Source organism: Nelusetta ayraudi, unplaced genomic scaffold (assembly GCF_046127955.1).
Source record: "Nelusetta ayraudi isolate G7.1 ecotype Tasmania unplaced genomic scaffold, CSIRO-AGI_Nayr_v1 ptg000050l, whole genome shotgun sequence".
In the NCBI taxonomy this organism is placed as follows: Eukaryota; Metazoa; Chordata; class Actinopteri; order Tetraodontiformes; family Monacanthidae; genus Nelusetta; species Nelusetta ayraudi.
In genome coordinates, this window is record NW_027466100.1 from 4,698,966 (window position 1) to 4,724,675 (window position 25,710).

Genomic DNA, 25,710 nt, shown 5'->3' on the forward strand with positions numbered 1-25,710 from the left:
ATATAACCCGATATAACCTAAACAATTTTAAACCATGAGTTTTCTGTGCAATGATGAGCATAAATGCACATTTAATCCTTTCTTTCTTTATCATTGGACTACAAATATATTTCTGAATGACTTTTCCTGTTTTATAGGAGGTGGATCTTTTTGACTTGCTCATTTTAAAAGTAGCTTGCATGTTGAAAAAGTGTGAGCACCCCTGATCTATGCTCTTTTCCAAGTCCCACAATCACTTTCACTGTCATCTGCCTGATTACACCCATGCCATTTTCAGAAAAAAATTGCACAAACAGAATACATTCAAAAAATGTATCATACACATAGTTATCAAGTCAAGTTATTTATTTATTGTCATTGTTGAACAAAGTTAACAACAAAATTTGTTTGGAGCATCCCCATAACCACTGGCATCAGTACCCATAAAAATAATCATGAATAAGTGAGAAAAAAACAAACAAAAATATATATATAATTTATATACAGAAATTATTTGGTCATTCATTTTTTGCAATTCATAGTCATTCCCAACAGACATAACAGACACAAAAATTCAATGCATCACACGTGGTTCAGACACAGCTTGCCTGTGATTGTACATTTGGCCAGTAGGTGGTTTCGTGTGCACATGAAGCTTCGAACCAGTTGGCTCAAGTGGTTCAATGCCTCATGAGGCTTCACGAGCTCATGAGGCACTAGTCGTGACACACAGCTTGCTGTTTGGCTCCACTTGTTGTAGTTCTGTCAGCCACCACTAGATGGAGCGCTCCTCTTCACTCTCCTCCTCATCCTCCCTCACCTCCACCTGTAGAGAGAAGAAGAGACAGCAGGAGTCAGGACTCAGGGTCCTTGAACGCATCATCACAGAGACGCTGACTGTTGATGGAGATGGTGGAGTGACTGGTGAGAAGAAGCAGACTCTCAGTCACATGTCTAGTGTGGAACATGTGAAGGTCATGTGACCATGGAGTGTTGGACTGATACTGAGGCCTGATGAAGATGAACTGATCAATAATTGGGTGGTGAACTGAGAGAAGAAGCAGTTTGGCAGCAGATGTTGGATGAATGAGGAGCAGCTGGACGTCACCATCCTCCTCTCACACTGTGACTGGGAACACTGGACCTCTGCTGTGGGATCAACTGGCTTTGGTGCTGGAACCATCATCCAATGGTTCCAAACCAGTACTGACCTCACACTCTCCAGTTGATAGTCTCTGCTGTGGACAAGATCCATTAGTGGCTTCACTCCTGAATCCTGCAGCAGGTTCTCACTCAGGTCCAGGTGTCTGAGGTGGGAGGGGTTGGACTTCGGAGCTGAGAGCAGCCAATCACAGCTGAGCATTGACAACCTGCAATACTCCAACCTGAATAGAGCATAAATGATGGAGAGTTTATAATGATGGAGAGTTTTTCCAAGGTGTCATCACTCTGAAAATCAAAGTGAAATGTCGACTTCAGAATCTGCAACAACACTTATATCAGTAGACTCATCAAGTTGCAAGGCAAATTTCTTACTGATAGGGATCTTGTCCAAAACCACACTTTCGATGTCTGCAGACATCTCATTCATATGTCTGGAGATTGTGTTATCTGAGAGAGGGACTTTGGCTATTTCTTTAGCCGCTTCGGGTCCGAGCGTCTCATTTACAATGGCTTTGCAGGTGGGAAGTATTAATTGCTCTGCCACAGTGTGGGACTTTTTTGATTTAGCCACAAGTTCAGCGTAGTGTTGCCACCCGTCCCGTTTTTCCCAGAATTGTTCTCTTTTTTCACCACCTGTCCCGGGAAAAATAAAATCTCTCCCGGGACACAATTTGTCCCGTTTGTAAGGGAAAATGACAAAACCTCATTTGATTTCTGCCTGTGGTCTACTCCCGTAAAATACGCGATTGTCCCGTACTTGGCAACTAAAAAACCTGTCCCGTAATGAACTGATACAGGACGCACTTCACTTTGTGTCCCGTATATTTCGGTGACAGACAGACTTGAGCCCCCCCCCCCCCCCCCCCCCCCCCCAGAGGTCCCGGATTTGTAACTCTGGTAGGTGGCAACCCTGGTTCAGCGACGTGGTAGCTAGCTTTAAGGGCTCTCTCGTTTACTTTTGCGGTTTTTCTCATGAAAGTTGCCTGTTTCTCGCAGGCGAACAAAATACTCCACATTTTTCTTTTGAACTGAGGGCTGTTTCGTTTGGAGATGGCGTTTAAGCTTACTTGGGACCATAGCACTGTTGGAGAGCTTTTCACCACATACCAAGCACAACGGAGTCGGTGCCGTTGCATCTCCGGTAAAAGTAAATCCAAATGAAAGATAGCTTTCATTGTATTGCCTCACGCCAGAAACTTTGCTCGACGTCACCGTCTTTGCCTCCACTCATACTAGGGCCTTCATCTGGGTCCGGATTTTGTCCAGGGTCCAGTTCAGAATCAGCATTTTTCCTCTTCAAAAACTTATCCATCACTTTCAACCGTCGTCCCGCTATCCACAATCCACACACCTGTCGCTGCATCCATGCGTCACTAATTCGCTTGTCTCCAAGCGCAAGGCAATTAGCTACCTGCTGCTGCCACCTACTGGTATGGAAGAGTACTACATGATTACTCTGCCAGGCGCTACACTGCACAGGCACACAAATGGGATAATTTCCCACGGCACGCCTGACAATATCTCGCGGTACACAAACACTGGTTTACAGGAACGGGTGCTCATCAGAAAACGCTGGCAGTGTGTTTCCCGTGTCTTACTTCCGGTATAAAGTTCGCTTCAAAATTACAACAGAAATACTACCGAAAGATGCCAGTAGGTGGCAACGACGCTCTATAAATGCTTCTCTTAACGCAACAAATAAATGAAATGACTTTCATACTTACACCAACTGCTCTTAACCTATTTATTAAACAATTTAGACTTAAAGGCTTCTTTGTTGTTTCACCTTAACATAACACTTAAGTGTAGTTGTTTTCCATATCTATTGACGCAAATGACGTTAACCTTGCAATGAACGCAGCAACACTTGTACCTAATAACACTAATGATACAACAAATACACGTCAAAATGGTTGCAGTGAAAATGGACGCTTTTAATCATATATGTTTTGGCTCTTGCCAAGTAAAATTTCAGGAATTATTCTTTGTTTGTTTAGAATGTCGGACATGTATTCAGCGCTTTGTGATGAAGAGCTGGATGCCGTCATTGCAGAAATCCAACTCAGTCACCCAAACACAGGGTACAGAATGATGAGAGCATTCCTTCATGCCAGGGGATTACGAGTGCAAAGTAAGTTTGATATGAAGTTGATCCCCACATGAATGTATTCAGTAATCTGTATTGTGCATCAGTTTAACCGAAACAAACAAATATAATTAGCTTTATTTGTATAACGCTTTCCGTACAAAATGTAGCTAAAAGTGCTTACATGGATGATTAAAAAAAGAATGGCGGTATATTTAAAAAAAGAAAGGGGGGGTATTTAATAAATGAAATCATACCTTTTGTCAGCATTATCTGTGTTAACACGGATTTGTGCCTTTAATATTTTATGTAGTTTGTCTTTCTTTTTTTTTTTTTTGCTGTTGTAGTTCAAAGAGTACGTGATTCCTTAAGAAGAGTGGACCCAATTGGGACTGAAGTGCGAGCCTTGGCCAATCGCACACTAAGACGGAGGCAGTATTCTGTTCCTGCACCAAATGCAATGTGGCACATAGATGGAAACCACAAATTAATACGGTATTTTTCAAAACTGTTTTTAAATACTTGAACAAATGAAACATTGAGATTTTCTACCCACTCCAAATCTTTTCATCTTTGTACCATACCTTTTTTGTGTCAAATAAGCTGTGCATGAACCTTTTTCAATTAGCTATCTGATGCCTTATATATTTTAGATTTCTCTTTCCATCTTCTCTCCCTTTTTTACCAAAAGCTGGAGATTTGTCATTCATGGTGGAATAGATGGCTTTAGCCGTTTAATTGTTTATCTGTCTGCTGCAATAAACAACCGAGCATCCACAGTGTTGGAAACAGGGGCGGTCCTAGAATTGTTTTCTTGGGGGGGGCAAGCTCGGGGCACAGACGGGTGGCACACCGGAATGACATTTGTTTTGTTTTTTTAAATGCCCTATGCCTTAGGTAATAATAAATGGTAGGCGGAGGTATGAATAATAGAACTATTTTATTTACCCAAATAATGCACAAAACAGTGTATCATCCAGCATTTAGTAATCTTATCTGACTGAGTAAAATGCTTTTTGTTTGTTTGAGTGGGTTGATCTGTGCTCCGGGAGAGTATACTGGTGTATCTAGTACTAGTAACCTAGTATTAGTTCCAGCAAGATAAACAAGTGTTTCATAGGTATCTATGTATCTTTGTTAACTTATAGAGATGGAAACCAACAACTGAGTTTAGTTATGAATGTTTTTTTTTTAAAATTCATAACAGGTACAAAGTGCATACACATGAAAAATCCCTTTGTGAGAATTATATTCAAGTTACCAAAGTTTGACTTATATTACAAGTACACAGTTTATATGTATTATTTACAAACAGGATTATGACAGCTGAATACGCTTGTTTTGGTGTTGACTACCTGCAGAATGCTGAATTGCAGATGATGGGCCCTCAACCTCATCATTGGGAAAAGTTCCTGGGAAAAGTTGTATAAATTACTCATAATGTCAATACAAGTATAACATCAACTCAACTTTTAATACTTATTCAAATGTTATCGATTTTAAAGACACCCTGCTTCCTTTCTTGACATTGTGGACATATCCTATTCACTTCATTTAAGCGTCTTATGTTATAGGCCACTTGTCTATCCATTAGCTCATAAAACAACAACCACACTTCCATTCAGCACCAATAAAGAGCATTAAAATAGACATAAAGTAATAAAACAGAATGTAATTAGATTAAATTAATATTGCCCATTCCACAGTCCAGAACAAAGCAGAGGCGGTGTGCGACTTTGAGTGTGACTGATTCAGGATGCAGTGACTGTAGTGATGGTGAGGTGAAGCCTCATGAGGCATTGAACCACTTGAGCCAACTGGTTCGAGAAACGGTTCATTTCTCGAAGTTTCATGTGCACACGAAACCACCTACTGGCCAAATGTACAATCACAGGCAAGCTGTGTCTGAACCACGTGTGATGCAATGAATTTTTGTGTCTGTTATGTCTGTTGGGAATGACTATGAATTGCAAAAAATGAATGACCAAATAATTTCTGTACATAAATTATATATATATATATTTTTTTGTTTTTTTTTTCTCACTTATTTATGATTATTTTTATGGGTACTGATGCCAGTGGTTATGGGGATGCTCCAAACAAATTTTGTTGTTAACTTTGTTCAACAATGACAAGAAATAAATAACTTGACTTGATAACTATGTGTATGATTCATTTTTTGAATGTATTCTGTTTGTGCAATTTTTTTCTGAAAATGGCATGGGTGTAATCAGGCAGATGACAGTGAAAGTGATTGTGGGACTTGGAAAAGGGCATAGATCAGGGGTGCTCACACTTTTTCAACATGCAAGCTACTTTTAAAATGAGCAAGTCAAAAAGATCCACCTCCTATAAAACAGGAAAAGTCATTCAGAAATATATTTGTAGTCCAATGATAAAGAAAGAAAGAGGATTAAATGGGTCAACATGTTCCCATGTGCATTTATGCTCATCATTGCACAGAAAACTCATGGTTTAAAAAAAGGTTACATCTGCCTATGTTTGATTTTATCAATAAAAGTGTGTTTAAGTTAAGATGTTTTGCTGTATATTTTTGTGTTTTCCAGCGCATAGGTTAGTGTGTGTGTGTGTGTGTGTGTGTGTGTGTGTGTGTGTGTGTGTGTGTGTGTGTGTGTGTGTGTGTGTGTGTGTGTGTGTGTGTGTGTGTGTGTGTGTGTGTGTGTGTGTGTGTGTGTGTGTGTGTGTGCAGACGTTTTGCCAGCAGCATCTTCGGCGCGTCTGCAGTGCGTGTGCACTTTGAAGCGCATTTTCCGAGCGAGGCGTCTCCATCAGTTTACGCCAGGATTGCAAGCTCACGCGACAACCCCGGTAGTTTTGCGTGTAAAACAACAGCGAAACTCTTTTTCTTGTCCCTGTCTGGTCTTTATTTGATCTGAATGGTGCCGAAGCCGATACGTCACATTTACCCTGGACACCCTTGTCCAGGGTGTCCCCTGCCTTCGCCCTAAGACAGCTGGGAGAGGCTCCAGCAGACCCCCGTGACCCTGAGTTCGGGACTAAGCGGGTATGGAAAATGAATGAATGAATGAATGTAAAGCACAGCACATATAAGAACAAAATCCAGCACATCGTACATTATGACCAAAATCAACCAGATCCACCGTGTTTTCTAATCCTGCCTGAACGATTCTACCTGCTGTAATTGACGCGGATCTCTCTCTCTCTCTCTCTCTCCCTCTCTCTCTCCATGCGATCGACCCAAACTCCCTTCGCAATTGACCAGTAGATCGCGATGGACGTAATGGGCACCCCTGGCATAGATGCTTGTGTAACATGGACATTGATGTACAGGACAGGGGGCTCCATCCTATATATTTATATACGTATATATATATATATGGGTCCACTTTTCTGCTGCAGATGGCCATTTTCATTTTACACCGTCCAAATTTACAGCTCAGGGCGCTGGGACGAATTCCAAATTGTGTGCAGATACAGGCCTACACTTCAAATAATTATGAGAAAAATCCAACGTTAAGAGAGCACTTCCATTCGGAAATAGTCAACATGAAATTTCGTCTTCTACTGACACCTGCTGGTCAAATTGAATAGTTGCAAATATTGTGAAGAAGTTGTCATCTAATTCTAATCCTAAACAATATGGCCATTCGAAGTGAAGTATTAAGACAATTAATCAGGTTTGTACTGCTTGATTGAACACATTCATCCCGTTCCAGTGCACTAAAACCCACTTCCCTTCAGGACCGTGTCAGCGAAGCCAAAACTTCCTTGAGTGACGCTGTTTCCCAGCATGCAATGCGAGCTAGCGATTCACAATACTATTTCATCACAAACACGGATGTAAAAAATAAAAAGGGACGAAAAATGAAACTTCAGGAACACCAACCAATCCAATGCAATACAAGCAGAACTGGCCAAAGTTTTATATTACGTACACCATAATACAGCCTTCTGGTGGACAAGCCATACTATTTAATCCGTGTCCTCCTATGGTACTTCCGTGGGAGGAAGCTCATCGTAGAGGTCACGTGCTGGGTGCTCGTCACTCCACCAATCGTTGCAGTTGAGTTCGCGAGTGAACGAAAAAGTGAACAGTCGTAACTTATCTATTTCTATCCATCTATCAAACTTACTATCTAGGGATCTTGATATTGTGTTGGCAGATGCATTATCACGTGTACATGTGGACTAGCTGCGAAATTCTTATTTCGGGGGAACTCAGGGTTTTCTTGTTTAGTTTTGTTTGTCGGTATGTTAATAGGGTTTGGTTCTTAAGGGAGGGGGTGTTATGACCCACGGGTGGGTCTAGGTGCCTCTATGTTTGTGTCTGTGTGTGTGTGTGAGAGTGGATGACGCCTTGCAGGTGCGGTCCTGGATGTCGGCTGCTGATTGGACGCGCCATGGCTGAGAAGGAGGAGCAGTCGAGCCAGCCTGACGGTCATCCCTCCTCCGCTCCCAAGTCTGCAGTTAGTCACTTCTGAAATGGCGTTAGAGCACGCAGCCATAGGGGTGGGCTGCCATTTTCTTTGTCCCCTCTTTTCTCCTGTTTAATAAGTATGTAGGGAGGTTAGCCTTTCTGTATTTGGCTTCTCTTTCTTTCTTTAGTTAGTTCTTAAGGCGAGCTAGTTGGAGTTTGGTTTATTATTTTGGCCTGGGCCCACCCTGAAGCCTTTGCTGCCCACTGGTTAAGTTGTTTTGTTTATTTCATTTACTGATTCATAAATGTTTTTGTTGAAAACCGCCAACTGCCGTGAGAAATGAATGAGGCTTGGGAGTGGGGGAAGGTGTCCCACACGTTGCGTCTCGGTCCCCCTCGACGGGACGTAACACGGAGTTTTCACCGTGACAGCAGGTTGAGCTCCTACCATATTACAGGTGACGTCGTCACGTTAGCCTGTTCCATCCCTGCTAAATTCTTTAAAGAACTACCGTTAGTAAACTTTTAAATTATAATACACTCTACACTAATTGTAATTTCCTGCCCGTGGTTCTATATTGCAACAGTTGACGGCTCATATCAGCAGATAAGCAGCAACAATCTGGGCATTGCGCGTGATTCATAAATATGTCATTTCTTATTAATTAGCCCATAAGTGTTGTACACCAGTGTGACACCAAATGCTTGTTGCTGACAGCAGTGAAGAAATGACACTCTCGTGGTTCTGCACATTAGTATAAATAGAGTGATTCTCTATCATTACATCACAGGACGGCGGCACTCTGACAGATTCCATGAACCTGGACACTGATGATCCAGACTCCGGTCCAGATGAGCCAACAGGCCACAGTGGAAACGGGTCAGAGCATGGACTGGCTGCTGAAAGGATCCAGGTAGGTGGCGCTGTCATCCCAAGGTGTGTGGTGTGGAGGATCAGGGCCAAAGTTCCAGATGCTCACAGATGTGACTGTGGATTCAGGAGGAGTGTTTGAAGGCTGGACTCCCAACAGTGATTGGCTGCTGAGGACCTCTCAATCACAATCAGGTTTTTTAGTGGCTGTGAGATTGAAAGTGAGATTGCATTGTCCAGGTAGGAGGACAGCAGTCAGCCATGTGTCACCTCCAGTCAACACGCAGTGGTTCACATGAAGGTCCAAGAGGCCTATAGACCTACACTGAGTCTGGAAGTGGCAGTACAGTTGGATCATTGTCTTTGTTGTGTTGTTTGGTCATTGTGATCCAATGTAATGTGAGAGAAGGACGAGTGCAGTTATATTGGAGTGAGTTATTTAGAGTGTAATAGAAGTTATAATGCAGAGTCTGTTTTTATGAAATGTTCTATCACCTGGCAACCATCCATCCATCCATCCATCCATCCATCCATCTTCTACTGCCGTATCCGGAGTCAGGTCTCGGGGGCAGCAGCCTCAGCAGAGACCCCCAGACTTCCCTGGACCCAGTCACCTCCTCCAGCTCCTCCAGTGGGACCCCAAGGCTTCCCAGTCCAACCCAGAGACCTGGTCCCTCCAGCAGGGTCTCCTCCTGGTGGGACATGCCTGGAACACCTCCCCAGGGAGGCGTCCCAAACAAGACCCCGAGATGCTGGAACTCCTCCCTCTGAGGTAGGGCCTCCCCGCCGACCCAGAGAGGACAAACCACCTCATATCCAGCATTGATTTATCTGTTGGTGATTAATTATAATGTAACATTTATTTTATTTAAATTATATTTGAACTGAATTGGATTTGTTTGTAAAAGTGAGATTTATTTTCATTGATTCATGTGGTTTATGTTGAGACCTAGTGGAGAAGTGGGTATGGCCTACAGAAGGTTTGAGTACACAAGTTATTCAGATATGGAGAATCCCCATGGCAGGACTTCAGGAGATATATAATCAAAGTGTTAAAGCAGCAGAAATGAAACGTCAGTTGAGGTCAAGGTCACACAGGTCAGAGGTTGTGATGGCTTTTATTGTCAGAATATTGAATCATTGAAATATAATGTTTGAGCTAGTAACAAAGTTAGGATGATATAACAATCACATAAAATAAATGATCTGGTTTCCTTCTGATTCATTGACGTCCTTCTGAAATCTCCACACAAACATCTGGCAAGCATCAAAACCATGAATTATTTTGAGGGAAACTTCTTTTGTCTTACTTATAATTCAATAATGATTTGAGTTCCCTTGTTGTGTTGTGAATCACTTTATCTTTTCCACATGATTTCCTTATTTAAAATCATGAAGCAGAAATAAAGTCTCTTGAAAAGTATTTTTCACCTCCAAAATGAAGATGTTATAGAACTCTGAAGTGAGAGCAGATCAGTGTGTTGTTGATGTGTGAAACCTTAATGCTGAGATGTTCCAGCCGTGGATGATGAGAGCAGAAGCAGTGGTTGTGTTGCTGCTGCCTTCACTGAGCAGCTGCTCCAAGTCCTGCTTCTTCCACTGAGGATTCAGCTCCACCAGTGGCTTCTGGGACGTCTCTCCCAGTAACCACAGCAGCTTGTAGGGAGAAGCAGTCCGCCAGCCACCAGGCTCCACTGGGGTCAAAGGTCGTGCCAGCTTGCTGGTTAGCTCCACTGGTTGTAGTTCTGTCAACCACCACTAGATGGGGCTCTCCTCTTCACTCTCCTCCTCACTCCCCATCACAAAGGTCTCCCAGCTGCAGAGAGAAGAAGAGACAGTGTCAGTCAGGACTCACCGTCCTTGAACGCATCATCACAGAGACGTTGACTGTTGATGGAGATGATGGAGTGACTGGTGAGAAGAAGCAGACTCTCAGTCACATGTCAAGTGTGGAACATCAGAAGGTCATGTGACCATGGAGTGTTGGACTGATACTGAGGCCTGATGAAGATGAACTGATCAATAATTGAGTGGTGAACTGAGAGAAGAAGCAGTTTGGCAGCAGATGTTGGATGAATGAGGAGCAGTTGATCAATGTTGACATAGTTTTTCTATTGGCTGGAAATGTCTTGTTGGCAGGGCAGAAAGATCAACTCCCCAGTATGATACAACTGATGGTTGCATTGTGGCAACGAACAAAACCAAACAAGCAAAAACTGGTTAAACAGCGCCCCTCAGTGGCAGAACTGGGAGCTGCGAGGACCGACACGTCATAGGAAGGTTTGAAGGTTCAAGGCCACATTTGAACACATTGTTTCTTATTGACATATTATAGAGTGACCTGTCTGAAATATTTGTCTGTTAATCAATGTGTTATTTTTTCAGCATGTGTTCATTTCTCTGTACAGTCTGCAGTAGAAGGTAGTTTTGACTCGAGGGCGCCCCCTGGCGGCTCTTTACAAAACTACAGTTGCCATCACTTGTTGGCAGTCCATGATGACGGTGAGAAAAATGTGATTTCCTCTTTGAAGAGCTGCACCTGTTTCTCCCTGACGTGATGAGACTGTACACTTGTTGAGGGGAGTGGCGGCTGCTGGTCTTTCATGGAGGGGAAGCTCATTTTCTGCCTGCGTCATAAAATCCATTTGTTTATTTATACGTAAATTATGCCATCAATGTCTTTCAATAAAAATGATATATATATATCATTTTATATATATATATATATATATATATGTATATATATATATATCTGTGTATATATATATATATATATTAAGGGTGTCAAAGTTAATGCGTTATTAACGCGTTAACTCAACGCCGCTTTATCGCCGAAAAGTTTTTTTATCGCGCAATTAACGCACACGATGCTTTTTGAGCCTTTGGCCGCTCCGTAGATTGTGGAAACTGGAAATGAATTGACTCACAGCACACAGTCACACGCTTGCAGCCGGTGTACCGGCTTGTAAACACAACAAAAAAAACGAGCGCTTCCATTCGGCGCCCATGTTCATCAATGTAGTAGTTCACACCCGACGCGAACAGGCGCGCGGCTCCCCTCGCGGATCGCGCCATGCATTTAACGTCAGTTCACTGGACGTGGAAGCGAAGCGCCGAGCGCTTCCATTCGGCGCCCACGTTATTCAATGTGGTGGTTCACACTAGACGCAAACAGGCGCGTGGCTTGCGCCATGCAGTTGTCGCTTCGGCGTCTGCTCTATTTTGTGCGCGAGCCGTGAGCGATCCTCGTCAATAGTACAGGAAGTTGCTAAAAAAAACAACTAGAAAAGAAAATCCGGTGAATTTTCAAAATAAACTAATTTCAAAATAATATATATATATATATATATATATATATGTATATATATATATATATATATATATATATATATATATGTATAATGTATATGTATATATATATATATATATATATTATATATATATATATATATATATATATATATATATATATATATATATATATATGTATAATGTATATGTATATGTATCCACTGAGACTTACCGTCTGTAATGTGTCTTCCACAGGTCCAGTACAGGTCATGGACTACGAGGAGTACGACGACGAGTACTTGCTCTTCCAGCAGCTTCTCAACGACACCGCCAACACCTATGAGCCGGGTTACGTGGTCAGCGACCCGGTCCAGCTGTGTCCCAGGACCGGCGTCAACCACTTTGGCGCCAGGATCATCCCAGTCTTCTACTACGTCAACTTCCTGCTCAGCTACCTCGGCAACGGCTTGGTGCTCTTTGTCATCTACAAGTACGAGAAGCTCAACACCGCCACCAACGTCTTCCTCCTGAACCTGGTCCTGTCCAATGTCCTCTTCACCTCCAGCCTCCCCTTCTGGGCCACCTACCACCTCTCGGAGTGGATCTTCGGCGAGGCGCTGTGCAAGCTGGTCAGCGGCGCCTACTCTGTTGGCTTCTGCTACCTGACCGTGGTGCACGCGGTCCCGGCCGCCAAGAGCAGGAGGAGGGCGAACGCCGTGGCGGGAACGCTGACGGTCTGGCTGGTCAGCGTGGCGGCCAGCGCCAAGGAGTTTGTCCTGCAGACGGTGTGGGAGAGTCCGTTCGACGGGCTGATGTGCGAGGAGGCCGGGTACCCAAACCCCGCCTCCCCGGTAACCTCACGGGACGGTCTAGCCTTGGGCGTACTTCCTGGTTGCGTCACCGCCGTTCCCTCCTGCCTGGCCAACCCCGGAAGTGTGGTTTTCATAGCATCAAGCTCACCATTGGTTGGTTGGATGTTCAAATCAGTAAAAACCCTGCGTTAAAAACTGAAGATTTGATGTGAAATTTCAATACTTAAATTTATACGCGGTGTCTTTGCCAGTAGATGGCGCTAATTTCAGCTGACTTCCCAGGATCCCAGGATGCTTTGCAGCAGCAGCACGCAAAGCATCCTGGGATGCAGAAGGAGGTGAAGGATAGTAGTGGTGTAGCCTTGGTGCTAACAGTAGGGAGCATTTGGAGCGTCGTTCTGACTATTGGGAATTGGGAGGAGCCTTCAGCGCAGTGTGGTGACGCAACTTCCTTTCAAATTGCAGCCTTCCAAGGATGCAGCGCCTGAACTGAGACACAGCCATGGACTGCTGGTGACGTACGGGGTCACGTGACCCGTTCACTGACCAGTGAACATGGCGCGGGGATGTGTGTGAAAAGTACACAATTATTCTTTGGGTTTTGAACTCAACGGTTTGTTGTGTTGTGTAAACCTTGTCAGCAGTGAGTTGTATCAACTATTATCAACTACTACAAATAGATCAATAAATACACACATTTTATGGACTGAAATGTGTTTTTCTGATGTGGGCTGTTTGTCCTGGTGTGTTTCCAGAGGAAGTCCTGGATCCTTGTGGCTGTAGGGGGAGTAGGAGGCTCAACGTTGGCCTTGACAAAGGACAGGAGTGACCTTGTCACTGCTGAGCTCCACTCAGTTTGTTCAAACACTGGGTTTGTTTTTACCTAACCCTGATGGAGCCTTGCTATGAGTGGAACTGTGACACACGAGAAGGCTTTACTAGACAGAGGGGGTGGGGGGTAGTGGAGCAGCAGCAGATGGATGCAGTGTTTTGGTGAGCCACCTCATAGGAGGAGACAATGTATCCTGGGATATCATGGAGAAAACGTGTTGCTGTAATGTCAATGGAAGCAAGTCAGTGTCTGTGAAGCCCCACCAGGGTGTTGAGCTACTAGAACAGGGGTGACATGACAGACCTGCATCGAGTCGGCGGGCCACCGAAGTTATGTTGACGGGGGGGGGGGCAACTCCATTGGGACAGACCTCTACATCGCGGTCGAACGTGATATATGGATAGATGGCGGTCAAAACGCTATTTCGCCGGTGATAGATAGTGTGTGTTGAATACATACATTCGTCACTGTATTTTGATTTACCTTGTATGTATATCTATACTGTTGGAATCATATATTTAGTTTAGATGTTAGTGTTGAATAATATAATTAGTTTAGATGTTTGTTTATAATAACATGATTATTAATATAAAGCTGTTTAATCATTTGGCTGACCTACTCATAGAGAAAAGGCATTGTTGCAGGAGTCACACAAAGAGCTCAAGAAGGAACAAAGGGAAGAACATCCCTCACTAACTGGTGACCCTGGGGGAGCAGAGGGTGACCCTGGAGACCAGAGGGTGACCCTGGGGGACCAGTGGGTGACCAGAGGGTGACCCTGGGGGACCGGATCACCCTGGGGGAGCAGAGGGTGACCATGGGGGACCAGAGGATGGACAGAGAGCTAACTGACTTTGCGACCACCATAAGACTTTATAACCCGGTCATTTACAGGGGGGAGAACTCATGATCCATCGGAGGCACGGGGGGGAGGAGCCTGTGACCTCAGGCATGTTGTGCACTGTATTATTTCAACAGGTCACGCTGGAACCAATGATGGATCATTTGGCTCCCTGCCAAATAAGGACTTGTTTCCTGTTGCACTCAGTAATCAGAGACTTGGATCAAAGGCTGCCCCAACATCCAATGAGGCTTGGGTCTGGAGACCGGGCAGCCAGTCAGAAGAGGACAACACCTGGGAGTGTTTGCATGTTTTCTTTCTGTATAAAAGGACTGGGTCAAGGGACAGAGAGCAGTCAGACTTCATGCCCTGACAATACTTTGGTGTTGCTAGGGTTCTGAACTGGGCCCAGAGCTCTGTATAGTTGTACCCTCAATTGATTTCTTTACTAAAGACATATTTAAATTGGCATTCTTCTCCTGTGACTCTTCATTCAACCAACACGCGGATCAGCAGCACGGCACAAGGAAATCTGATCCAACAATACATAGAGAGAGAGAGAGAGAGGGAGAGAATTTTGTGTATACAACATTAATACAAACAAAGTACCGTAAATACGCCAGGGATTGACAGAAAAAAAAAGATAACCTTAATCAACCAATGTAGTTTGGCCTAATAGAGTTGCCGTATGTGATGTCATTGGCAGTCGCCGACCGGACAGAGGCGACTGCCAATGACGTCACATACGGCAACTCTATTAGGACGGGGTTTGCTCATGTCTGTACTAGAACCACCCAGAACCACCAGGGTGTTTAGCTCTTAGAACCTCCAAGAACCTCCTAGAACCATCCAGAACCACCAGGGTGTTTAGCTCTTAGAACACCCTAGAAGCTCCTAGAACCATCCAGAACCACCCAGAACCACCAGGGTGTTTAGCTCTTAGAACCCCCTAGAACAATCCAGAACCACCAGGGTGTTTAGCTCTTAGAACCCCCGAGAACAATCCAGAACCACCAGGGTGTTGAGCGCTTTATTGCAATGACTCTGCAAACACTGAGACACCTGAGTCAAATGATACAAGTGTTGGTGAAGATGCCACATTTCACAGCACATTGAAGCTACTAACATAGATCTACATACACATTAATCTACCTGAACATGCAAACACAAGCAGGTGGAGATTTAAAGATACTGTTCAAGAAAAAAGGTGCATTAAACATTGATGGACTTATATGGGTACGCATACAAATATATATTTATTAGTGCTGGGACTCCATTAAAGAAAATAATCTAATTAATTATGGTCTTTGTAATTGGTCAAACCTCTGACCTTTGACCTCTATCAGTCATGGTTGACCTCCAGTGCTCACGCAGTGCTTCACTGGAAGGCCAAGAACAATCCAAGAGTCCACATGTGGCACTGCAAGGTCCACCAGTGGCTTCTGGGACGTCTCTCCCAGTAACCACAGCAGTGTGTAGGGAGAAGCAGTCCGCCAGCCACCAGGCTCCACTGGGGTCAAAGGTCGTGACACGCAGTTCTGTCAGCCACCACTAGATGGAGCTCTCCTCTTCACTCTCCTCCTCATCCTCCCTCAATACCTCTCCCACCTGCAGAGAGAAGAAGAGACAGCAGGAGTCAGGACTCACAGTCCTTGAACGCATCATCACACAGACGTTGACTGTTGATGGAGATGATGGAGTGACTGGTGAGAAGAAGCAGACTCTCAGTCACATGTCAAGTGTGGAACATATGAAGGTCATGTGACCATGGAGTGTTGGACTGATACTGAGGCCTGATGAAGATGAACTGATCAATAATTGAGTGGTGAACTGAGAGAAGAAGCAGTTTGGCAGCAGATGTTGGATGAATGAGGAGCAGCTGGACGACACCATCCTCCTCTCACACTGTGACTGGGAACACTGGACCTCTGCTGTGGGATCAACTGGCTTTGGTGCTGGAACCATCATCCACTGCTTCCAAACCAGTACTGACCTCACAGTCTGCAGTTGATAGTCTCTGTTGTGGACAAGATCCATCAGTGGCTTCACTGATGAAGCCTTCAGGTTGTTCAACCTCAGGTCCAGCTCTCTGAGGTGGGAGGGGTTGGACTTCAGAGCTGAGAGCAGCCAATCACAACTGACCTCTGACAAACTGCAGTCAATCAACCTGAATAGAGAATAAATGATGGAGAGTTTATAATGATGGAGAGTTTTTCCAGGGTGTCATCATTCTGAAAATCAAAGTGAAATGTCGACTTCAGAATCTGACACTACAGAAAATGTCACCTTGAAATTAAATCCTCAGTTCAAAACTAATGTGTGTTGAAATGATGTTTGGTCACATGACCACTGATGAACAGAATGAAGTTTTCATATTTCTGGATGTCATTTTGATATGAATCAACCTTCAGTTCAATGTTTATTCAACATGTGTGATGAAGTGTGTTTTGTGCTGAAACCATCATCCACTGGTTCCAAACCAGTACTGACCTCAGAACCTCCAGTTTACAGTTTGGACTCTGCAGAAAACCACTCAGCTCCTTCACTCCTGAATCCTGCAGCTGGTTCCAACTCAGGTCCAGGAGTCTGAGGTGGGAGGGGTTGGACTTCAGAGCTGAGAGCAGCCAATCACAGCTGAGCTCTGACAAACTGCACAACTCCAACCTGAATAGAGAATAAATGATGGAGTGAGTGGAGTTTTCATCACTATATGAAATTAAAAATATGAATGTCTATAACACTGTAATGTCCATTAAACCAATCAGAAGCACAACAATAATACTGAAATAATGAATCACCACAATAAAATATTTTATATCAACCTGTTTAGTCATGTGACCACTGATCAGCCGTTAACAATGTTGGAATTCATTGATTCATTTTGCCTCAAAGGTTCAGTGTGTAAAATCAGTGCAGATTTATTGCTGAAAGCTTCATATACAACCATCAATATAGTTTGAAGTCTTTGATTAGTAGAAAATAAAAGTCCTCTGCTTTTCCTGCCATTAGAATGCTTCTTTCTAGAAACAGACAGAAGGTCAAAGGTCGTGGCCATCTTGCACCGCCATGTTTGTAGGCGGCTGGTTGGGAAGATCAGTTTGAGAGACAGTTTCATATTGATGGTTGGAGGCTGGAATCCTCTAATAAAGCAAGTGCTGAGAACAAATGGTTATTAAGTGACTGAAATGCAGTGGAATCTTTTCTGCATCTTGCTCATCAATACTGAACTGACTGAGATGATAGAACCTGCATTGACCCTTGACCTTCTGCTGAGTCCAGCTGGATCTATATCTAAGTGCTCATACAGGTGGCTAATGCTAGCGCTAGCTGAAAATCATGCTAGCACTGGACTGTCTGCTGTGACTATGGCTGATTGTGATGCTAATAGATGGTTGTAATATTTGTGTTGATGGAACTTTATCATTATACAGAGAACTAGACACCTTTGCTGTCAACCACATCCTTTATGATGCTGGAAGGCTACCGTAGTTCACTGGCAAGAAGGGGAGAGGGAGCATCAGCAAGTAAGCACTGCAATCTGATGGCACTAGATGGCAGGATTTTACATACTGGACCTTCAAACCCAGTTTCACTCATTTCAAACACAAACCAGTGACTGGAAATTGAATTTCCAACAGCAGTGAAGTGAAAATCATGACAACAATAACAAGAGTGATAGAAGTTGTAGAGTGAAGAGGGTGAACTGACCTCAGAGTCTCCAGTTTACAGTCTGGACTCTGCAGAAAACCACTCAGCACCTTCACTCCTGAATCCTGCAGCTGGTTGTCACTCAGGTCCAGGTGTCTGAGGTGGGAGGAGTTGGACTTCAGAGCTGAGAGCAGCCAATCACAGCTGAGCTCTGACAACCTGCAGCTCTCCAACCTGAATGTAGAATAAATGATGGAGAGTTTATAATGATGGAGAGTTTTTCCAGGGTGTCATCACTCTGAACATCAAAGTGAAATGTGGACTTCAGAATCTGACACGACAGAAACAGAGAGGGAGGGAGAGAGGGTGAGTGAGTGAGCGCTGCAATCTGAAATCTGACCACTAGATTGCAGTATTTTACACACTGGACCTTTAAACCCAGTTTCACTCATTTCAAACACAAACCAGTGACTTCAAATTGAATTTCCAACAGCAGTGAAGTGAAAATCATGACAACAATAACAAGAGTGATAGAAGTTGTACAGTGAAGAGGGTGAACTGACCTCAGAGTCTCCAGTTTACAGTCTGGACTCTGCAGAAAACCACTCAGCTCCTTCACTCCTGAATCCTGGAGCTGGTTCTGACTCAGGTCCAGGAGTCTGAGGTGGGAGGGGTTGGACTTCAGAGCTGAGAGCAGCCAATCACAGCTGAGCTCTGACAAACTGCACCTCTCCAACCTGAATAAAGAATGAATATTTGATTCCTTCCATGGTGTAAATGTCATATTCAGAGTCATTCCTCCCTGTTGATGATCCAGATGTGCGGCTGTTGGGATCACTGAGTCATTCCCTCAAAGGAGTCATTGTGCCAGTGTGTTGTCAACACAATAACAACAGCAGTGTGTCAGTCAGTGTGCAGCCAATCAGCAGTGAAGATGGAAAATAATCAGTGAGTCCTTTGTGTGCTTGTGGCTGTTTTCAGTCATCAGAGTCTCGTTACAAGTCAAACACATTCAAAGGACAAGATGAAGAAATACTGCTGCACTATTAATCTGCCTCTAATGTTTCTTCACAGGATCTTCTGCTCAGTCATGTGACCTTCATCACCAATCAACAACTTCCATTGAGCTCTCAAGTGACTGGAGACATTTTCCACACTTTCTTCCACCATCCAAAGTCTTTTCTGGCTGCAGATTGTTGACATGAAAATATCAACAACATCCACTTTGTCTAGATGAGTCTTTAATATCTGCTTCAAAGTCTTCACACTGAGCAGCGTTACACACCAGTTGTCATCTGCTGACACACACTGTCCACCAGTAGAAAGCAGGAACTGACCTGAGAACTTCCAGTCTGCAGGTTGGACTCTGCAGTCCAGCACAGAGCAGCTTCACTCCAGGATCCTTCAGGATTGTCCAGCTCAGGTCCAGCAGTATGAGGTGGGAGGGGCTGGACTGCAGAGCTGAAGACACCACTGCACAGTGAAGATCTGAGAGTTGAACACTGAATGAAGGAGAGCAGAATGAGAAGTTGCTGCTTCCATCATCATCATCATCATCATTACCATCATCATCACCACCATAATCATCATCACCATCATCATAATCTTCATCACCATCATCTTCATCATCATCATCATCATCATCATCACCACCACCATCATCATCATCTTTATCATCATCACCATCATCATCTTCATCACCATCATCATCATCACCACCATCATCATCACCATCATCATCACCACCTCCATCATCCTCATCATCATCATCATCATCATCATCATCATCATCAACATCATCATCACCTCCATCATCATCATCATCATCATCATCATCATCATCATCATCAACATCATCATCACCCACCATCACCATCATCTTCATCATGAATGATTGAAGAGTTGATTTTGGTTGACAGTGTAAATTCAATCAATCTTGTGCAATCAACTGACAACAATGAAAAAGAAGCTTCCAAAACAAATGTGCACATTATAAAGACTCACAACAACAAAAACATAACAACTGTGTGAAGGAAAAAGCAGCAGGTTGAAGCCCAAGCTGATTCTTGCCTCTCCTATACAGTCCATAAGATTAGCTGGAATAATTAGTCAGACAAAATCAAAAAGGAAAAAAAGAGAAGTGCAACTCAACAAAATATGCTTGACATTACACACACAGTGTTTACATACCTTACTAAACGTATCACAGCCTTCCTGCAGTTCCTCACAGCTGGAATCAGTCTCAATCTTCCCTCCCAGGTTGTGTTGTACTTGCTGGGGTCCAACTCCTCCATAACCTCCTCTGACATCTGCAGCATGTAGGCCAGAGCTGAACACTGGATGGCTGAGAGTCCCTTCTCTGATCTGTTCTCTGACTGCAGGAACTCTTGGACCTCCTGATGCACTGACTGATCCTTCACCTCCAGCAGACAGTGGAATATGTTGATGCTTCTGTCAGGAGAAACATCACCACCATCACCTGAAGGAGCTTAACACCTCCTTCAGGTTGTTGATGACCTTCTGTAAGGTTCCTGTATGATTGTCAGTGAGACCCAGCAGGCCTCCTAAGAGTCTATGGTTGGATTCCAGACTGAGTCCATGGAGAAAGCGAACAAACAAGTCCAGGTGACCGTTTGGACTCTGCAGGGATTTCTTCATCATCTTCTGAAGGAACTCATCCAGGGATTCTCCAGAGTGACCATCTTCTGTCCTCTTCCAGTTGGTGTGACAGTGGAAGCTGAAGACTGCAGCCAGAAACTCCTGAAGGCTCAGATGAACGAAGCAGTAGACGATTTTGTGGAAGATCACACTCTCTCTTCTGAAGATCTCTGTACAAACTCCTAAGTACAAAGAGGCGTCAGTCACACTGAGACCACACTTCTCCAGGTCTTCACTGTAGAACATGATGTTTCCACTCTCCAGATGTTCAAATGCCAGCTGGCCCAGCTTCAGAAGAAGCTCCCTGTCAGCCTCCGTCAGCTCCTGTGGACCTCCTCCATACTTGTGCTGCTTCCTCTTGGTCTGGACCAGCAGGAAGTGTGAGTACATGTCAGTCAGGGTCTTGGGCAGCTCTCCTCTCTGCTCTGAGCTCAACATGCTCTCCAGAACTGTGGCAGTGATCCAGCAGAAGACCGGGATCTTAACACATGATGTGGAGGCTCCTGGAGGCCTTGATGTGGGAAATGATCCTGCTGGACACATCTCCTCTATCTCTGAACCTCCTCCTGAAATACTCCTCCTTCTGGTCATCGGTGAAGCCTCGTACTTCTGTCAGCCAGTCCACACATGACGGAGGGATCTGATTGGCTGCTGCAGGTCTGGAAGTTATCCACAGCAGAGCCGAGGGAAGCAGATCTCCTCTGATCAGGTTTGTTAGCAGGACGCTGACTGACTTCTTCTGAGTGACGTCAGTCACCACCTGGTTCTTCTCAAAGTCCAGAGCCAGTCTGCTTTCATCCAGGCCGTCCAAGATGAAGAGAAGTTTGCAGACATGCAGCTGCTCTGCTGTGAGCTTCTCTAACGTTGGATGAAAAACATGGAGAAGCTCCAGAAGACTGTAGTGCTGCTCTTTGACCAAGTTGAGCTCCCTGAATGAGAGAGGAAGCACCAGATGAAGGTCCTGGTTCTCCAGGCCCTGGGCCCAGTCCAGAGTGAACTTCTGCACTGAGAAGGTTTTTCCAACCCCAGCGACGCCGTTGGTCAGCACCACTCTGACTCTGAGTCCCTGCTGCTCAGGTGAGGCTTCAAAGATCTGGCTGCACCTGATTGGACGGCCGTGGAGGCTCTTCTTGGTCTTCTTGGTCTCCATGGTCTCAGAGGTCTTGGTGGTCCTCTTGGTCTTCTTGGTCTTCTTGGTCTTCTTTGTCTCTGTGGTCTTCTTGGTCTCTGTGGTCTTCTTGGTCTTGTTGGTCTCCAGCTGCCTCATGCTCTCTGTTGACCTCCTCACTCAGTCCCTCAGTGATGTAGAGGTCAGTGTAGATGCTGTTGAGGAGGGTTTGACTTCCTGCTTCTACACCTTCAGTCACACGTTCACATCTCCTCTCCAGACTGATCTTCTGCTGCTGTAGAAGCTCCTGCAGACCATCATCAGCCTCTGGAGCAGAGAAAAGGTTGGAGAAGAAAACATCAGTGTGACAGTGTGAGCATCATTTTCTCTCCACAACTTTTCAGCTGCTGTGGTGAAGCTGCTGTGTGACTGTTTGCTCTCAACGTCCCTCAGTGAATCTTCTCACTGGAGGTCCTGACGTGATCTCAGAGGGAGAAGTGAAGGAGGTGCCGGTGGACAGTCTTACTGTGATCAGTCTGGCTGTGACTGGCAGGTTGCAGTGCTGCTCCACACTGAAGACACGAGGACTCACCTGATGGAGCAGACCGGTCCCAGAATGAGCCAATGAACCTTCTGTATAACGAGGACGTCCAGCTCATCCTGGCCTGCTGCTGCTGCTGCTGCTGCTGCTGCTGCTGCCGCTGTAGAAGCTCCTTCAGCTGCTGCTTCTCACCACCAGGACTCCCCTCCGTCTTCCTGTGGAGACACTTTGGCTTTGAGTGAGTGGATCAGTTGTTGGTGTCCATCACTTGTCAGCTGTTTTTCTGACTCCATCATTAGTTGGATGGAATCATTGTCTCCATCAACACTAACTGACAGCCTGCTGGCCTCCTAGTGGGCTCTTCACAAATCACTTCTTGTCTTTTGCTCTCTTTTCTAAATTCAATCCCTTCATGCAGCTTCACAATCAAAGAATTTGACCCACAAAGAATGGAGCGCAGCCGTTAATGACGCCGTCTTTTAGCCACCACATTGCGCCCGTCATGGATTTGTAGCTGTTTTCTAGGCTGGTCTTGTCACATCATCTAATATATTATTAGATGACATATTCATCTATCAAATGTATATTTTCTATCTGGTGTGGTTGACACCTGGTGGGCTCTGGTTGAGCAGTGGCTCTGTGGAACTGGCCCTTTGTTTCTCAGCAGACAGAGACAGTGGAGTCACATTGCACTGAACTTTGGATTGAAATTCATCTCAGTGGAGTTGAGCTGCACTTTATGACAGAGCATCAAACATTCCTGCCACTGCATAAAGTTCAGTCTCAGAAAGGCTTTGCTGCATTTCAACATGATGAATGTGACCATGTCAAAGATTCTCTTCTCTTGACCACTGACCACAACATCTGACACCTTTTCACCTTCTGAGGAATTTATCACTGTCAAATCAAACTAGAATTAGACTGAGAAACAAGGACATTTGTGTTCTCACTGTCTTCCAGAGGCTCCAGCTTCATTACTGAAGGTTGCAGGTAGTTCCATGGACCTGTCACACTTCTGCTGCTGCTGCTGCTGCTGCTGCTGCTGCTGTTGTTGGTGGTGGTGGTGCTGCTGCTACTATGCTTCAAAATGGAGCCTGACACAGAACAACTTTCACTTCAGGCTTCTTTTCCTGTTTCTGCTGCTCACTGTGGCTCCTCCCATCCAGCCGCCTCAACTGCTCCCACATTTCCAGAAAGTCACATGATGCTGTGTGTAAGAGAGAGAGAGAGAGAGTTGGGTGGGGTGGGCTGGGGGGTGGCGGGAAGACAGAGTTGGAGGGAGAGAGAGGGGGGGGCAGAGAGAGAGAGGATTGATTGATTTTCAGCAGTATTATTATGTTGACATAGTTTTTCTATTGGCTGGAAATGTCTTGTTGCCAGGCAGAAAGATCAACTCCCCAGTATGATACAACTGATGCTTGCATTGTGGCTACAAACAAAACCAAACAAGCAAAAACTGGTCAAACAGCGCCCCTCAGTGGCAGAACTGGGAGCTGCGAGGACCGACGCGTCATAGGAAGGTTTGAAGGTTCAAGGCCACATTTGAACACATTGTGTTTCTTATTGACATATTATAGAGTGACCTGTCTGAAATATCTGCCTGTTAATCAATGTGTTATTTTTTTCAGCATGTGTTCATTTCTCTGTAAAGTCTGCAGTAGAAGGTAGTTTTGACTCGAGGGCGCCCTCTGGCGGCTCTTTCCAGAACTACAGTTGCCATCACTTGTTGGCAGTCCATGATGACGGTGAGAAAAATGTGATTTCCTCTTTGAAGAGCTGCACCTGTTTCTCCCTGACGTGATGGGACTGGACACTTGTTGAGGGATGTGACACTTCCTGTCAGCTCCTGAGGACAACAAGGAGGCCGAGCCTCTAATGCCCCCTACTGGCTGCACTCTGGAAGAGCCCTCCCCCCATCCTCAGGACCAAGTGATCCTCCCTCAACGTGAACACATCACTTCCGTGTGAGGAGAGAAGAAGAGACGGCAGAAGTCAGCACTCACACTTCAGTCCTTGAACGCATCATCAGAGACATTCACTGCTGTTGAGTGAAGATGATGGATTCACTGCTGATGAGAAGCAGACTCTCCGTCACATATGTGCTGCGTCTCAATTCAGGGTGTGCACCCTTCAGTCCAAGTGTCCGCCGTCTGAAGGAAGCGTTCTTCGAGGACCCAGCCTAGAAGGACGGACCAAACCCCGCCTCCCCGGTAACCACTGGGGACGGTCTAGCCTTCAGTGTATTTCCTCGTTGCGTCACCACCGTTCCCTCCGGCTGGCCAACCCCGGAAGTGACGTTTTTATAGTATCAAGCCATTGGTTCGCCATCTAACAATGCTGTTGGATGATCAAATAAGTAAAATCCTACGTTAAAAACTGGATACTTTATGTGAAACTTCAATATTTAAATTTATATGTCGTGTCTTTACCAGTATTGGCAGCGGGACGGCTTGACTGGTGAGAGGGGCATGATGGGAAATGACACTATTGAGCAGATCAGGACTAAAATATTGATCCGTTCAATACGTGGATTCTCAAATCAATACTCCAGTCATCTGAGGCCTTCCATTGTTTCTCTGGGGTACAGCCAGATAGAAATGCTCCAACTCTGAATGACTGCTGCCTGCCTGCCTGAAGGGCCTCTGCTAAAATGATACAAATTGGTTATTTGACCAATGTTAAAGTTTTGCTCATTTCCTTCCTGAAATTCACCTTGAAATCCCACCCCCAGTTGGGATCAGGATAATACAGTTCTTTTTGGGTCAAAGTTCTCCACATCCTACTGAAATGTTTTGAACAACACAAACTGAAGCTTTGATCCAGATTAAAATTAGGATTGGATTACATCATCTAATCCCATTTCAGAATCCTTCTTTCCCTTTTCAACCCGTTTCCAAGATTCCATCCAATCCCAGAACCAACATCCAATCAGAGTGAAGGTGTGGGCGGGGCCAAGGCTGATGGGACCAACCAATAGCAAGGTGTTGATTTTTCAACATCAGGTGTTGATGATCAAGCAGGTGTTGTCATCAACAGCTCTGTTGAGTCAGCGGTTCATCTGTATTTCCGGGACAAAGGCCGCTCCTTCCAAGACTCAAAGGTCCAGATTTTAGACACAGAAGACAGATGGTTTGAGAGAGGAGTGAAAGAAGCCACCTGTGTCCACCTAGAGCGACCCTCTGTGAACAGAGAGGAGGACTCCTGCTGCTGCTGCTGCTGCCTCCAGCCAACATGCAGCCAGACGGAGAAGCACTTGGACTTTGAGGTGCTCTTGGGATATTTTCTGATTCTTAGATTCTCTGACCAGTGTTTCTGCTCCCACTTCCCTGAAATCACATGACGCTGTGTTGAGCTGAAGTGCAGCCACGCCCCTCTCTCTCTGCCAGGGTGCATCCAGTGTGGCTGTGGCTCCCAGGAGCAGTTGGAGTGCAAGAGGTGAAGATGGTCTGGTCCTCAAGGAGCTGCTCACTCCATCAAAAG

At 44.9% G+C, this 25,710-nt stretch overlaps 1 protein-coding gene and 1 long non-coding RNA gene across 2 annotated transcripts in view; both read right to left on the bottom strand.

Annotated features, from left to right (window-relative positions):
* The window catches only part of LOC142895697 (ribonuclease inhibitor-like), an 81,912-nt gene extending 61,532 nt beyond the window's left edge, over positions 1 to 20,380 (bottom strand). Inside the window, exon 1 of the mRNA XM_076036915.1 lies at positions 20,114 to 20,380. Coding sequence (XP_075893030.1) covers positions 20,114 to 20,241 — 128 coding nt within the window. The 5' untranslated portion in view covers positions 20,242 to 20,380. The remainder of the gene's footprint in view (positions 1 to 20,113) is intronic.
* LOC142895833 (uncharacterized) lies at positions 15,513 to 17,764 on the bottom strand. The gene is made up of 2 exons (XR_012928265.1): positions 16,269 to 17,764; positions 15,513 to 15,883 (listed from the first exon to the last, which is right to left on the bottom strand). It is a non-coding gene; the product is annotated as an uncharacterized LOC142895833 (long non-coding RNA).
* Positions 20,381 to 25,710: the final 5,330 nt, after the last annotated feature.